Genomic DNA, 15,793 nt, shown 5'->3' on the forward strand with positions numbered 1-15,793 from the left:
CACACACACACACACACACGTTTAAATAATGTTCAAGACCAATGCCAACCTTCTGTTTGGGGTCTCCACTGTCTAGGGGCTTAAATTTTCTGAATGTCCTGGAAATTTTATAAGTAGTAGGTCATTTTTCTCTCATGTTCCAGCCTGTCCGCTGGTGACCTGGAGACCCACCTTGGTGGTTAGTGGTCAGGAATATTCCAGGAAGAGCTCAGGATTAGTAACCTGATGCTTGTGATGGCCACAGATGCTACCTAAGGGAGACACCAGGAAGGAAGCAGCAGTGTTAACCAAAGATAGCCAGCATTAACAGCTAGAGGATTAGAAGGGTGCCTGTTCCCTGGAGCTCCCTGAGTCCCTCTGAGGACAGGATGTCAGAGATGAATGTCTTTGTTCTCAAGAGAAGAACTGAGGCACGAGCCTGAGTAGAAGCACCAGGAAGACTGCCTGGTGCCTTCAGGTTGGACACAGGTCCTTGACGCTCAGGCATGTCACCAATAGTCTTCTTCTCCCTCCCCCCATGAACACTTGGAAGGTTCAGAGTGTGCCTGGCTTCTGGGAGGGGGGATCCAGGTATTTATCCTAATTTGATGTCTTTGGGGTTGGATGGGAGAGTTTTGTTTGTAGCTCAAGTTGCCTTGGGAGGAAAGACTTCCCTCATCCTACTTCCTGCTCTGATTTGGTCAGGTCATTGGCTTCCTGATTTCCTCAGCCAGGCTGAAAGGACCAAACCAAGCCGTTCCTTCACTATCCTGATAGCCACGTGTGGGATAGGAATCTGGACCACAGGGATGGAGCAAGCAAGTAGGTATTTACAACGTCAGAGATATGGGAGGACCCCACCGAATACACAGCCAGGTCTCCTCATTGTCCTAGAGGGGAAACAGAGGACCAGAATTGGCTTAAGGCTGAATGTTGAATCAAGAATAGAGAGAGTCTTGTGGTGGACAAAAAACCCTTGCCTTTCTTCCTGCAACCCCGATCTAGTGCTGGGCCTAGAACACCTCAGCCCAGCATCCATGGTAGCCCAACTCCTGCCTCGCCCCTTTCTGTGGCCTGTGTTGGTATAGAAGAGGTTCATGCTTCCTTAAAGGCTAGTTTTCAAAGCAGAAATTCAGAGAAGGGAAGTCATGGGGCTGGCTGTCAGTGGGTCAGAGCCCTGGTCTTTCTTCCCCAGGCTGACCCAGTGTCCATGGCAAGAACCATTCTCCTTTACTTCTGTCTCTGTGTTCATGCTCTCTAGCCCAGCCTGCCTTTTATTGGCTTGTATGCCTGCTCTGTGTAGGTTAGGGCTCTCCCACCCATCTTGCAGGGGAAGGGTGGCATCCACACACTTAGGTGAGAGGAACCCAGGGCAGGGTCTGATGGATGCACACTAGGCACCTAGCTGTATGACAGATGGGCAAGTTCCCATTGTGCCCCTTGGCCTTCGCCACTGTCACCTTGGTGCCCAGAAAGGTCTCTGTTGCTTGAGACCCACTACTGGAACTCTTCCAGAGAGCCCTGTTGGCTTGCTCTCCTCCTCACAGGGTCTCCCCCGAATCTCCCTAGGTTCAAGCTATTTCTCCTATCCAAGGTGCCAGTTACCTCTCAAGAGAGGCTCCTGCCAGACGGTGAGAGTTCCAGGGACCCAGGAACAGGGTGTCCAGCAGGGACCTATATCATGAATTGTAACATGGCATATAGAGGAATCAGTCAAGGGCCCTGTTCTCCCATAGGACAGAAAAGACCCCAGACTGAGGTGGGGAGGAGGCTGCAGGTGGAGGAGGGAGAATAGAGAACCTGAGAAGTGGGGAGTAGGTGGCCTGGCGATGTAGTTTTTCCTTCCTCGGGCAATAATGACCTTGAAAGTCCAGGAAGTTAACGCTATGGAGAAGGGAACTGAACAGAGCCTGGACACTGACCTTGGCTACTTCAGATTCTGTGGAAGGGGGCATTCCTTATAGTCCCAGCAAAGCCACATTTAGCTCAGGCTCTGCTTCTTAAATGGGCCTACCACATCATTTATCCCAGCAGACTGAGAGGTTCCCCACCCCCTCTCTACATGCACACAAGGGCAGAGGAAGATGGTATGCTTAGCCAGGAAGGGAAGTGTGTATTCCAGCTGTTGGCAAACCTAGTGGGGAAGGCTGAGGTCACATGGATCTGCCCAAGGCGAAATACTAGGACTAGCTGGCGGAGGCAGCGATGGATCCAGTGGAGGTCAGCTGTGCAGGCCGTGAGTTCCCCAAGGTAAGGAATCTCCATCCCTGAAGGTATTCAAGCATAGCTTTGGAGGTGTTGTCAAGAAGATTCAAGACACCTTTAGATAGCCTTTAAGGCTACTGACACTGGCTCTGGCAGCCCTAACTTAAGGCTCACATGATAGAAGCAGGATTAACCCCTGCTTGCTTGGAGATAGATAACAATAAGCCCTTCGTCTTTCTATTCAGCCATGATCTTCCCCAGGCCTTCTCCTTACCTTTGTACCTCACTTTTTAACATTTATTTATTTAGTGTGTGTGCATGTGTGTTTGTGTGTGTGCATATGGAGGTCAGAGGACAACTTGCAGGAGTCATTTCTCTCCTCCTACCATATGGGTTTTGGGGATTGAACTCTGATCATCAGGCACCCACTGAGCCATCTCACCAGTCCTATTTACACCCCCCCACCTACATCTTCTTTACATAATTTAGAAGGGTGGGGGGGTGACAGTGATGTCAAACCCCTAGACAGAATGAGAAAATAGTTGGAAGGCAGTGAGAAATTTGAAGCCAGGTGCTTCTGTGGAGCTTCTTTCCAAAGATCAAGCCAAACCTACCTTGCCTTCTTTGGTCTGCCATCCAGGGCTGTGAATTCTCCTGTCTTTACAGATAAGACTATACATAAAAGATGAAAGTCCTCACCCTTCCCCCATGGGCATTTCTTTCCTTCTTACCTCTCTCAGCTTTGCCAGTCTACCACATGCCTGCCCAGCCTGTCACATAGTATGCTTTCCAATGAAGCTTGCCTTCTTGGTAGGAGTAGGGCTAGCTTTCATGTCCCACCTCAATGGGCTTGAATGACAGCTGGCTAGACCTATAAGAAGAGCCACTATTTATTAAGTACCTGCTGTGTCTGGCACTGGCTAGGTAATCTATGTCAGTCTAGCCAATCATAAAGACATGCCCCAAATGCTTGTTCCTTTCTTATTTCTGCTGTAGTCAGCATATGTACAAACAAGGGGGTGTGGCTAAGAAACTGCAGAGCTGATTAAAAGGCCAGCCCCCCCACCCCCGTGTGAAACCAAAGCCATCACTTTATAGCATAAGGACGATGGACTGGCTCCCTGAGGTGCAAAGACTTAGGGGCAGGTGGAGGAAAGGTTGAATTGGGCCAATTCCAAAATGCTCATGGGTGATGTAGGGGTCAAAAGGAGCAGAGGCCTCTAATGTCCCATTCGGGCCTGGTGCTCTGCCTCCCTGTTTCTGTGTGTAGGTGGCGGCCTCTGCTGGCCACCTTTTTCCCTCTTGGCCTCTAGCTCCTCCTGTCACCACTGAAAGCCTGTGAGTCCTTACCCACCTGGCTTAAGCTCTCCCAATCTCGGACTCCTCAGCTTGTCACACCCTTACTTCCTGAAGCTGCATTCCACCCAGGAAAGATGCCCCCCACACTCAGTGTTTCCCTCCCACCTCCCCTCTTTCTTTCCCCCCCTCTTCACCCCATCCTCTCTCCTCCTCTTGCATGCCTCCTCTCCTAGCTACCCCCTTCCCCCATCCCCAAGCCCCAACTAAAATGATTGTGGAGAGAGAACAGGATTAGGATATTTAGTATCCTGCTTGATATTCGACACAATTTTGTATTTTTGTATTAGGTGCCCATTTGAGGGGGCAGGATGGTGCCCTGGTTTCTAGGAGCACATGTGGCCACTTAGCTGATATGATAGTCTCATGATGGACAGCAGCTGCAATGTATTACAAAACTTCCCAAAACCTCCAGATCCCATGCCTCTTGGGACCCGATCCTCCACTGATAAGAAGGCAGCGCACTTGGTGACCCGGGAAGCAGTTAAACATAGCTCTGGGTTGCTGGTTACGATAGCTGCCTAGGGGCTTCAGTCCCCACCCCAGTGTGGTCCCCAAGAAAGATGCCCAGGACTCACCCATCTCTGAGCTGCTTCTAGAAGTGGCCACACACCCCTCTCCAGCTTGGGACTGTCCGGCCAGCATGTCTGTGCTCGGGATGGCTTGGCTCCCTCCTCCCTCCACCCTGATCCTTCCAATGAGCTCATCTGTCTGGGGCTCCCCATCCCCCTTTGCCTGAAAGGATGTTTGGACAGAACCTGAAGAAAGGGAAAAAGGGGTGGGGGGTGGGAGGTGGGAGGTGGGGCGAGTGACTGCTTACCCGCCTATACCTTGAGCTCCTAGGAAGTGAGGGCAGGTTAAGAAGAAAGAGAGAAGTCTCCTCAAGAGGAAGGGTTAGAGAAAGCTTAGCTTTGTACCAACTCACTAATGTCCCGGGAGCCCCGGTTGAACTGAGGTGGCCATGCAGCATCCTTTGCTGGACTGTTCAGCCACGTGCCTGCCTGTGGTGCATGCTGTCTTGTTAACTCTCTCAGCACCTGCCAAACTTCTGTGGAGGCTAAGACGGTGGCTGAGTGAGGCAGCCAATCTGAGCCAGGGAGAAGGGGATGTGAGCGCATTCAGATGCTTTAGAAAGAAGCTCCCAAACATTGGCCCAGCAGCATCAGCTCAACCCCCTTCCCCCAAATGGCAGAAGAACTTGTGAGCTTTTAATTTTTTTTTTAAATGCGGAGAATCCTGTGCTTGTAGTGGCTCTGTCTGAGATGGGGACCCTGTTTACAAGTGGAAGGGGCGCCCAGGATAGGCAAGATGCAGATGCGGCTTCTGGTAGGGATCCAAGGTCTGAAGGAAGCCATAAGGTGAGGGTGTAGGACCAACTCCCTGCAGAATCCAGTCAGTGGCACGATGCTTAAGTGCCTGCAGTACCTGCAGTGTCCTGGGAAGAGTGTGAGGGCTTCTGGGGAGAGGGAAGAAAGGGGGAAGACAAGGACAAAGGGGGGAGTAATATAAAGAAGAGATGCTCTGTCAAGTTCCTACACCTTAGGAAGAATGCCTCTCAAATTAGCTCTGGGACCTCATCCTACTCTTGGCCCCCTTTTCTCTCATGAAGGTTCTTGGCCTACTGGCTGGGAACTGACAGGGAGGTCTTCCATCTGCTGGCAGGGTCACCTGTACAAGGTGATCCTGTGGAGGTAGTGAGTGTCCTCTGGTGTCAGAACCACTCAGAGGCCTTCCTTACTATGATCCTGACTCCTTTTGGTGACTCTTCTAGATGTTTGTTCCCCTGTTCCAAAAATAAGGATCCCCTCCCCTCCCTAACTCTATTCTAGCCCTGTAGGAGGGAAGGAGGCTTTCTGCTGAGTCCGTTGTCTGGTCAGATAGGGTTTGGGGGCTAACCTACCTGAATTCCCAAGGAAGCAGCTCCTTCCACTTAAGCCTGGGCTGTCTCTGCCAGCTTGAGGAATGGATGATTGTCTGACAGCCCTTTGGCGCTGGTCCACCCTATCTCATTGTCCCTGCAAACTTCAAGGGATTTCTGAGCCAAACCACCCAGACCTGTGCCTCCAGATACCCACGGCCCTAGAAGGAAATGTACATTTTGTTTGCTCTCCATGACTAGAGACCTCTGTGAGGAAAGAGAAGTTCATCTGGTGGGACTTCTTAAGAGTTTCCCAAGGGTGAGGAGGAGGAATGGGACCTTCTCCACCCTGCCTGTCCTTTGGCCTCCTCAGGAGGACCTTCTTAGCTCTGTTATTGCAGTAGCTTTCTGAGGGAACTGTGCCCTAGGGATGTGAAGCCTCTCAGTCCACTTCTGCCTGGTGTTCCCCAAGTCCTTGTTCTGCCCAGCTAGGGGCCCTGTTAGTAGAACAGCTAGGAGCAGGAGTGGGAGTTGTAGAAACCAAGCCTCAGAGAGGCACCAAGCCTGGATTTACCCAGGACTCTGCCTGTGACCTTGGCCCATACATACTCCATCCCTGGCCCACATACTCCACTGTGTGTGTTTGGGAGGTGTGAGGGTACAGTAAGGTCCTCTCAGTGAAAGCATTCAGGGAACAGTAAGAGATTCGAAGATGTGTGTGGGGGTAGGGCACTCAGGGGAACCGGTCACCTCCCTCTGCCACCAGGGTCTAAAGATATCTCTGGAGTTCTATTTCCCCTCCCTCCTTGTTTTCCGGGCCGGGGTCACTTTCTTTCCCTTTGGCTCACCTCCTCTCACCTCAGTCTAGTGCTGGGAGAAACATGACCCTGCTGTAAAAATAACATGGGCAGAGTGGATGCCTGGCCTTGCTTGCATAGTAGAAGGCCCTCCCAAAGGTCAAACTTCTCCTGGACATGGTTTCGCCTCTGGGGCCCCAGGCTTCTTTGAACTCAGATGTGTTCAGATGTGTGCCCAGCACTCTGCCAAGCATGTTAATACGTGTTTATCTCTTTGAGTCTTTACATCCAGTTCTATTTCTAATGTTGGGAAGGTCTGGTGCAAGAGACAAGTGCAAAAAGGCACACGGAGTCTCAGTGTAGGTTATACATCAGGATAATCAGCAAGGTGTGGTGGAGAACACCTTTCATCCCAGCACTGGGAAGAAGAGGCAGGTAGACTTCTGAGGTAGATCTCTAAGTTCCAGGCCAGCCTGGCCTACAGGGCTACACAGAGAAATCCTCTCTCAAAGCAGCAGCAGCAGCAGCAGCAGCAGCAGCAGCAGCAGCAGCAGCAGCAGCAGCAGCAAATCAGGATCACTAAGTAAAATTTATCTCCCATCCTCTGCCTTTGACTGCTTTTCCTTGATGGCCTAGAAGATGGGGTCCAAATGGGACTTTTTCAGACTCTCTCCCAATCACCTTGCTTTTTGTGGCTGGTCCTGCAGCCACCGGGGCTCCACTCAGGAACCACCCACTTGCTCATCGCACTTATCCACACAGCTGCCATTAGTCTGCTTCTTGGGTCTGTGGCACACTCCTCATTTCAGAGGAAGGATTGGAGAGGAGTCCAAGTCCCCTCTAGGGGAAACACTAGGTTCTTGGATCCCCAGAACCCTTTAGAACTCCGAGAAGGTCCTTTAGAACTTGAGTTCCCTGTTGTGGCCCCCTGGACTCATGGGCTAGCATGAGGTCCTCTAAAACTAAGGGCCCAGGACTGCCCTCCCTGGTGCCTAGGGTTGAGAATGATGCTATATTGCATGACCTCAGGAGGTAAGTATCAATGGGGTCACCATCCAGCAGATAGCAGAGACGTCTCCAGAAGGTTGTGTGCGTTGTTCAGAGTTCTCCAGCAGCAAACACGGGGCATCAGAGCTGTTGAACCAACGAAGAAGCAAAAGAAAACAACAAGGTTCTCCCCGCTGACAGGTGACATTCTGAATACAACCTCAATGGTTTCTTATGGCGCTGAAGCCTACCAGGAATTCCAGGTTGGAAGATGGGTGGAGGGTGTGGTGAGGTGGAGGGTGTATTTCCAAGGTTTAACTGGTCTCCGGATAGCGAGGAGGAGGCTTTGTCCTGGAGGGTAGCTTAGGTAGTTGAACTGAGGTCTTGAGGGGGACCTTCTTGGTGTTTACGGTTGCTTCCCTCCACCCCCACCACCCCGCGCTGCGGGGAAAGCACGCTGTCTCCAAGTGACTGTCAACCTCCAACGTGCAAAGAGTCTGTGCAGAAATGGGTTGGTGGGCGGCGTGCGGGAGACTTGGCAGGGGAAGCTAGGTTTGCCACGGCCTAAAAGCCATCCTCAGAGCGAATGAGCGGCGCGGCGGGAAGCGACGCGTGTTGGTTCAGAGCTGTACCGGTTGTCCGCAGCGGGCAAGCCGGCACACGCCCACCGGCTGCGGCAGCGCTCGCTGCGGATGTCCTCCCGGCAGTCCCCGGAGAGGCAGCCGCTGCCCTTACTCGTGTTCTCTGAGCGGAACAAAACAGCCTTCCAACAAACCTAAAAGCTCCACCTCTACTCCCCCGTGAACTCTTCTCCTAATTGGCAGCTCGGCGCTTGGGATGATGCGGGCGTCTGCGGGCTGGCCCTGCAGTGCCAAGCCGCAGCCTCTCCGTCCGGCTGAAGAGGGTGAGGGCTGCCCAGGCTGGACCCTACGGTGGTGATCCACGGCGCGTCGGGCACTGTGCGAAACCGGCGGGGACGCCGCCCCTCCTGCGGCTGGAGCGCTTCCAGAGCAGAGGCGCATCGCAGTGCCGCTCGCCCCGGCGTCCTCCCTTCAGCTCCGGCTCCTCCTCCCCCCTCCAGCCCCGGCTCCTGCAGCCGGCTCCAAGAGGCAGGAGGGCGCGCCTCCCCCTTCTTGTCCTCCCCCTCGTCTCGCTCTCTCCCGGATAACTTTCCGGAGCCCCGACCAGCGGCGCGGAGCTCCCCTGGCATCTGAGGGGCCCACAGCCGACCTCGGGCGGAGAGCCCGGCTGTCCCCACCACCCCATCCCAAGCCCCCAGAGCGCTCGGGAGAGAACAGGACCATGTCCCGGGCTGCGAACCGAGGCAATACTCAGGCGAGATGGCTGGGCACTGGGCTTTTGGGTAAGAAAGCCCCAGTTTTGTCTTTTCTCTCTCTCGCCTCTTTCTTAACCCCACCCCATCCTGAAGGAGGTGAAGAGAGGTGCCTTAGACAAGTGGCATCAAATGATTGGGATGTCGGTCTTCCTTTTGGACCCTTAGTTTTGTGACTATGCTACCTGGGAACCCTGTGCATTTCCTTCACCCCCAACCCCACCCCAGCCACCCTGGCAATGAGTTTTTTGTTCCCTTCGATGCCTTTTGGAACTAGGTGTTAGAGCTGCAGTAGGGGAATCCTCCTGAGACCGGAGTTAAGGCATGCTGGTGGGGTGGGGGTGGGGTGGGGTGTCTACTGCCTTGAGTGTCCGGGCTCCAAGGAGCTTGCAGGTGTAGCGGTGTCTGCCACTCTTGCCTAGAGCTATTGACTTGCTTCCCTAGCAGCAGGGGATGGTGCTCCAATGGGGGAGGAGGGTCTCCCTCCCGATTCTTTGCTAGGATCTTCCACCTTCTTCCTTTTTGGTGTTCCTGCCACTCTTTCAAATGCTGGAAGGACTTAGAAGAACCCAGAGGACCATTCAAAAGCCACCTTTTCAGAAGGTCCTTGTCCCTCTTCCTTTAAAGAGTTTCTTTGGGGGAAGACCTGTTTGGTTTGTTACTGGCTCTTCATTTTTGGGGAAGACTGGGAAGAGAGAGGAGTGAGGCCCAGAGGACACAGAGGGTATAGACTCTTATGGCTATCTATTAATATTCACATGATGGTTTTGAGTGTCAAACTCCAAGAGATTAAGCAATGGTATTTATTACTCCAGACCAGAATGTAATCGTCTACACAGCCTGACTTCCAATGTAAGCTGACTCCGTCTCTGGCACCTGTACCTCTTCCTGTTTATATAAGTCAAGTTTGTTTTTTGATAGCATAACCCACCCACCCCCATTGGATCAGGCACATGGTAGGGGTATTTGTGCTGGAAGCAGGGGACACAGGTCTCTTGTGGGAAGCCACTGCTGCTCTTGCACCTGAAAACCGCATGCAGATCTGTCCTGTGGGTACCTGTCAGGTGTTGGGGTCAGTATTCTGCTCCTGAGCTCTGCCTTACTCACCTCCCAGAGGCCAGATTTAAGACACTGATGTTTTGTCCCATACCATACCACAGATGTTGTACAGATTTCATGCTAACTCTTTAAAGCCCAAGGCTCTTCTTCATAGTATGGGTACAGTGTCATTCCACTGGAGTCCACACACTTGCTTCATTCCAGGGCTCTCCTGTGGCCACAGTAGGGTGAGGGGGTCTCAGAGGTACCAAAACTCGAGTCAATAAACCAGCTACTGCATGCTATGGGTTGCCTTACTCCCGTGTTTGATTGGCTAAGGGAGTACTAGGCCTTGCCCTGCTAGAATATCATAGAAGCAGGCTTCTGTGGACAACCAAGAAGGGTCCTGGGGTTGGGGAGTGAGGCGAGTGGAGAGCAGGGCAGAGCTCTGGTATGAATAGGGCAGAACCATAGTGAGGAGTGTTCCAAAAGGTGAGGAATGTATAGCCCAGAGAGGGATAGTAACCTGCCAATGGGTGCATGCCCAGCTGATGGTCAAGTGGGAGAAAATCCAGGCCATCTGATGAGAGGGAAGGTCAGTGGGGCTTGTGTTTAGAGCCTGGGAATGAGTGAAGCCCTGGGACATGGCGTAGATGGCTTTGGGTGGGTATGAGCAGTAGTCAGAGCTTTGCTTCACAATTGACAACATGGTGTCCCTGAAGTCCTCTCTCTCTATCAACTCCGTTTCCCAGACTGAGACCCTGGTGTTTTTTTGTTTGTTTGTTTGTTTGTCTGTTTGTTTTTGTTTTTGAAAACACAAACAACCATAGCTTTTTTTCTGAAGTGGTTCACAAGGCCACAGTGCTGCAATTGAGGTTCCAGTCTTTTCCTGGGTATGTATCTGATAGTCTGCCCACCCTTTCCTTGCTCCCTGATTTGCTTAATTGCCATGATCTGTGTTTAATTATCACTTGTGAGGGCGCTGTGTTGCACAACCCTCTCTCCCCTGGTGTGTATTTATTAAGGGCTTGTTTAATGAGCACACAATTAAGGAAAGGGTGTTGAGTCCCACTCAAAGGAAGAAAGCAGCAAGGCTTACCCGGGAGATCCTGGAGAAGAGGGGAGGAGGGGGTAGGGGCCAGTCTGCATCTGGAAAAGATGATTAACTCTTAGATCTGCAGAAGGCAGGCTTGCAGGAACTAAGCCCTTATGACTGGCTACCTCCTAATGGGATCACCTTGCCCTGTGGCTGCTCCTTGGGGGGTCTCCATGCATGCGGCGGGCCAACACCACTGCCCAGTGGCCTTTAAAAAGAGGAACAGACCCACTGTTTGGACTTGTTTGTAAAGCTGATTTTGCTGAACCAGTGCTGTCTCAGGGGCATGCTTCTATCCTGGCAAAGCTCATGGGGGTGGGCAGGAAGCAGGAAGGCAGGTTGCCTAGGGTGAGGGAGCAGAAAGCTTTCCTTTGCCATAGGACCCAGGAGCCTTGCCTGGCCCAGCCCTGTTTCCTCAGGCCCCTGAGGCCTCTCTCCCAGGAGGGGGCTCTTCACTCATGCCCTCGGCCCACTTTCTTCCTCCTAGCTCCAACTCTGAGCCATTCTTCCTCCCTGGGGCCAGAGAGTCTCAGCTGAGCTTCTGCTCCACATGCCCCGCAAGTCCTTGGAGCTAAACTTAGAGCAGGCACCATTCCACTCTCCTTCTGCCCCCTACCCTGCCTGGGTGTGACTGATCTCTGGTTATGGGAAAGAGGATGGAATGTTTACAGCCTGGGATAGACCTTGAAATGGATGGTTGCAGCCATTGGATTCCTGTTAGTGTGAATGTTTAATAGTATAGCCATGTGCAGAATGCTTTGTGTGTGTGTGTGTGTATGTGTGTGTGTACATGCATTCGCAGGAAGTTGGCCCTGCTTGTCATTCCTCAGGTGAGACAACTGGTATCATTTGACCTGGAGCTTCTGCATGAGTAGACAAGACTGACTGGCTAGTGAGCCCAAGGCATACTCCGGTCTCTGCCTTCTCACTTCTGGAGTTACAAAGCCACACCACTATATCCATTATTTTTACAAGGTTTCTGGGAACTGAACTCACGTTTGCTAGTAAATGCTTTCCTTAGTGAGTCATGTACAGCCCTAAATACTTTTCAAAAACTTTAGTAGGACTTGTGAACCCTGAGTCTGTCTTTCTCCCAGGACAAAGTCCCAGCAGGGTGGCAGGAGCTAGGGACTTCTGAAGATGGCTGCTGAAGGTGGGTAAATGACTTAGGAAAAGCCAGGCTGTGAGGATGGGGGTGGAACTCCACAGGACTCTGACAGAAGACACTTTATGGATCCCATAGTGCCAGAAGGTGGGCCAACACACAGACAGACCCAACACCCATGCTGGCATTCTAAGAAGGTAACTTTTGGGCAGAGCAAGAAAGCCCTTTACTTAGGGAAATTGCCACATGGAAATAATCCAAGATGTGGTAGAGGGTGAAGGAATAAATCAATTCATGAGTAGCCAGGAGACAGTCTTGGCCGACACAGTAGTCTTTAAGAAAAAACTAGTGGTGCCCTGGTTATATCCAATGCTGGTGTAGGGACAGCCCTGTTCCCCTCACCTCTTTGGAACAATATCCTCTCCCCAAGGATCTCTCCCTTATCGAAGTCCTTCCTGTGTTTTACACAGCCTCATATTTTGGCTTCCCACCAAGCGTGGGGGGTAGGAAAGTTTATAGCTATCACTGCACTGCTCTGGGGATGCGCTTGTAGGATGTGGCACCTCTGACTTTGTCAAGGTCAGCAGGCAGACTGGGACTTGCTGACCAGTCCATTTCAGCTTTGGTCAAGCTGCTGAAGTAGCCCTGCAGGGGCCTGTTAGTGGATCACGACCTATGCTCTTCCCTCCCAAGCTCAGCCTCACAGGAGCTTGTGCACCAACTTCCCAGACAGCTGGAAGGACTTCCCCATGCCTGGCTGGGGGGGTTGTGTGTTGCAGAAGCATCCAGGCTTGCCTCCTTACTATCTCCTAGGTTTCTACTTGGGCAGGGATGACTGTGTGAAAACCATCTCTGTGGGTTTCCTTTATCCCCTCCAGGCCAGTGAGGATGTGGTAGTGCACCACTCAGAGTCCTCATCGTATTAGATAGAGTTAAGTCACCCGCATCAAGCAGAAATGCGCACTGTGCGGTGAGCCAGAACTTAAAGAAATAGTGTTCTTCCTTCTGAACTTTTCTTCTGCTCTTCTCTGCTTCTATCTATTTAAAGCAATCAAAGGCATTTTCTCAAACCAGGCACGGAGACACAGGCTTGCAATCCCAGCACCCCAGGAGGTGGAGGTGGAGGGCGAGAAATTCAAGGTCATCCTTGCTTGCATAGCAAGTTCTAGTCTGGCCCATATGACTCTATCTCAAAAGCAAACAAATTGTCATCTTCTCTATGAAGTGCTTCTGTGCTCTGGAATTGCTAATTTGAGCTGGAGTTGGGAAGGAGGAATTTGGCCCCTGGAGATGAGTCGTGTCGCCCCCCTCATCCCCCATCTACAGCAGGATCCTAGTTACTGGGTCCAGGCTTAAGCTCAGAGGAATTACTAGGGAGCTTGCTCCCTCCTCCCTTCCTTTTATTTTTGAGACAGAGTCTCATGCTGCAGCAGAAGCTGGTCTCAACGTTGCAGCTATCCTTCCGACTTAAGCTGATCTCAACGTTGCAGCTCTCTTTCCAACTTTGCTGAGTTCTGGGATTCCAGGTGCGAGCCATCACATCCAGTTTAGAAAGCTTCTTCTTCTTGGTCTTTTTTTTTTTCTTTGTAACCGTAGAGATGTGTTTATGTGTTCGTGAGCGAATGTGGGCATGCTGCAGTGTGTCCGTGGAGGTCAGAGTACACCCCTGGTCCTTGCCTTCCACCTCATTTGAGACAGTATCTCTCCATTGTTTCCCTGCTGCATCTACCAAGCTTGCCAGCTCACAAGCTTCTGGGAATCCTCCTGTCTCTGTCACCCACCTCCCCATGCTAGCACTGGAAGTTACTGATGCCTTATGCTACATCTTGGCTTTTACGTGGGTGCTGGGAATTTGAACTCAGATCCTCACACTGTCACAGCAATCAGGGTGACGCACTGAGCAGACTCTGCAGCTCAGAAGCTGCCCGTCTTCTGCTCTGTATCCTGGTTCTGGGCTTAGGGGGTCGTAGGGAGGCATGGAAGGCAAAGCTTCAGGCTCTCATCCTCTGCTGTTGGCTCTAGACCTCAAGGCTCGGGCAGGGGGTGGGGTGTGAGTTGGGTAGAAGACAGCAGAGATAAAAGAAGAACCAGGAATTCCAGGGAGCTCTGGCCCCCATCAGAATGGCTCTGGGGGAAAGCAGATCTATTTCTGAGTGCCGCGTCCTTACTTCTTGGGTATGTGGCCTTTATATCTTTATTTATTTGAGGCGTATATTGGGGATAAAAGGAATAACAACTTTATGGGTTACGGATGAAATGGGCGTAGTCTATAAAATATACTTGTGCTATCATATAGTAACTACTGAGCTCCAAAGAGGCTATTTGCTGTGTGGCTACAGGAAAGTCATTTTACCTCTCTGAGCCTCAACTTTATCATCTATAAAAGGATAAATAGTGCACCTGCAATTTACTACCCTATTAAAAGTGGGGATGAGTGTGTGGGAGCCCTCTAGCACAGTTATTCTTAAATTGTGGTCTGTACCCACACTGTTCTCTGGGAGTTACAGGGAGAGGCCAGTTCTGAAGACTCCCATAGTTCCAGGGCCTACCCACACTTGCCGATGCCTGTCCCCAGTCGATTCTGATGTCTCTCAGCATGGAAAACCACTGCAATAATTCCATGCACACACACATACACAAATACACACACACACACACACACACACACACACACACACATGAGTTGCAAAGGGAGGTGATCTAGCAAGAGCTGGAGCCACAGTGAGCAAATGCACCTAGTTTAGCATGTGAGGATGTGAGGAGGGGTTCCTGTCTCCCTCTTTGACCTTAAGGGAGTCACTGACTTTTCTAGGCTTGGCTTTCTCTCCAGTGTGGTCTATAATTTTAGATATGATGGGGTAGCAGGAAGCTGAAAGGCTCCAGGCATACAGTAAATGCTTCATCAATATCTGCCTATTGTCATCACAGACATGGCAGGGGTCAGGACTGGGTTACTGGGCCATAGGGTGCAATTTCTGACCTGGTGTGTGTGTGTGTGTGTGTGTGTGTGTGTGTGTGTGTAGCAACCAGAAGCAGAGGAGACACAAGGAAGGGGAAGGGACCCCTGAGAGCAGGAACTGGGCCACCAGCACTCCCTAGAGTGCCTTGTCTGCCTTGCCTGTCACTCATAGCATTGTCATTACCTCTTGTGGGCAAAACAAAAGGAAATTGATTTATGATGCAGCACGAGGGAATTAAGTTAGACAACAAAGGACTTTCCTAAGAATTGAGATGGGAGTGAGCGCTCATTTCCCCTACTGGCAAAGAAAGGTATGAGTTCAGTGTGGCTCTCCTTCGGTGTGGAACGACCTTGAGGCAATGCGGTCTCCCTAAGGAATGTGCAGGAAAGAGGAGGGTTAGGTTTTTTAAGAGCACTTAGGAGGCAACACCTCCTATGGAAAGCAACGCCTCCTGAGGCAGAGGGATGTCCTGTGGATAGAGTGTGGGGGGCAGAGGGATGCCCTGTGGAGGGGGAGGACAGAAGGATGTCCTGTGGTGGGGGTTGAGGCGACCGTGGGGGATGTCACTGTGATTTCTAGGGTGAGGGTGCAGAGTGTGGATGCAGAGTGATGAGGAGGCTGCGCTTCACTGGATCCGGAGGGTACAGGGTACCCCCCTAGGTCCCGTATCCTGCAGAGTGCCCTCACTTGATACAAATGGCTTCTGCAGAGAGCTGCTTACTCTCTGCTTGCTCTTTCCTGTCGTAGCCGCTATAGTCTGTGTCCCCCGGGGCCGCGGCCACAGTTCCATTCCGGAGGACCGGGTAGTCATCCTTTTCTCCTCGGGATCCCCTTGTGTAGTTGGAGACGCTGTCCAGCCCTAAGGTGTCTCTGCCCCTAGCTCCGTGGTAGGGACTGCGGCGATCGCGCCTTTCCAGCTGATGAAGCTCTGGCTCCCACGTGAGACTCCCAAACATCACCAGGAGTGCGCCCCGATCTAGGGAAGTGCCCTGGGTGCAGGTGAAAGGGGGAGTTCTGGTACCTCCCTGGCTCCAACCGGTGCCTCCCTCTACCTAGGGTGGAGTTGCAAGTTCAGGAGT

General features: G+C 51.9%; 1 protein-coding gene across 1 annotated transcript in view; it reads left to right on the forward strand.

The window, feature by feature from the left end:
* The first annotated feature begins 7,827 nt into the window (after positions 1 to 7,827).
* Positions 7,828 to 15,793, forward strand: part of Scn4b (sodium voltage-gated channel beta subunit 4) — a 15,942-nt gene continuing 7,976 nt past the window's right edge. Inside the window, exon 1 of the mRNA XM_031345348.1 lies at positions 7,828 to 8,545. Within this exon, the coding sequence (XP_031201208.1) occupies positions 8,485 to 8,545 (61 nt within the window). The 5' untranslated portion in view covers positions 7,828 to 8,484. The remainder of the gene's footprint in view (positions 8,546 to 15,793) is intronic.

Source organism: Mastomys coucha, unplaced genomic scaffold, assembly GCF_008632895.1.
Source record: "Mastomys coucha isolate ucsf_1 unplaced genomic scaffold, UCSF_Mcou_1 pScaffold23, whole genome shotgun sequence".
Lineage (NCBI taxonomy): Eukaryota > Metazoa > Chordata > Mammalia > Rodentia > Muridae > Mastomys > Mastomys coucha.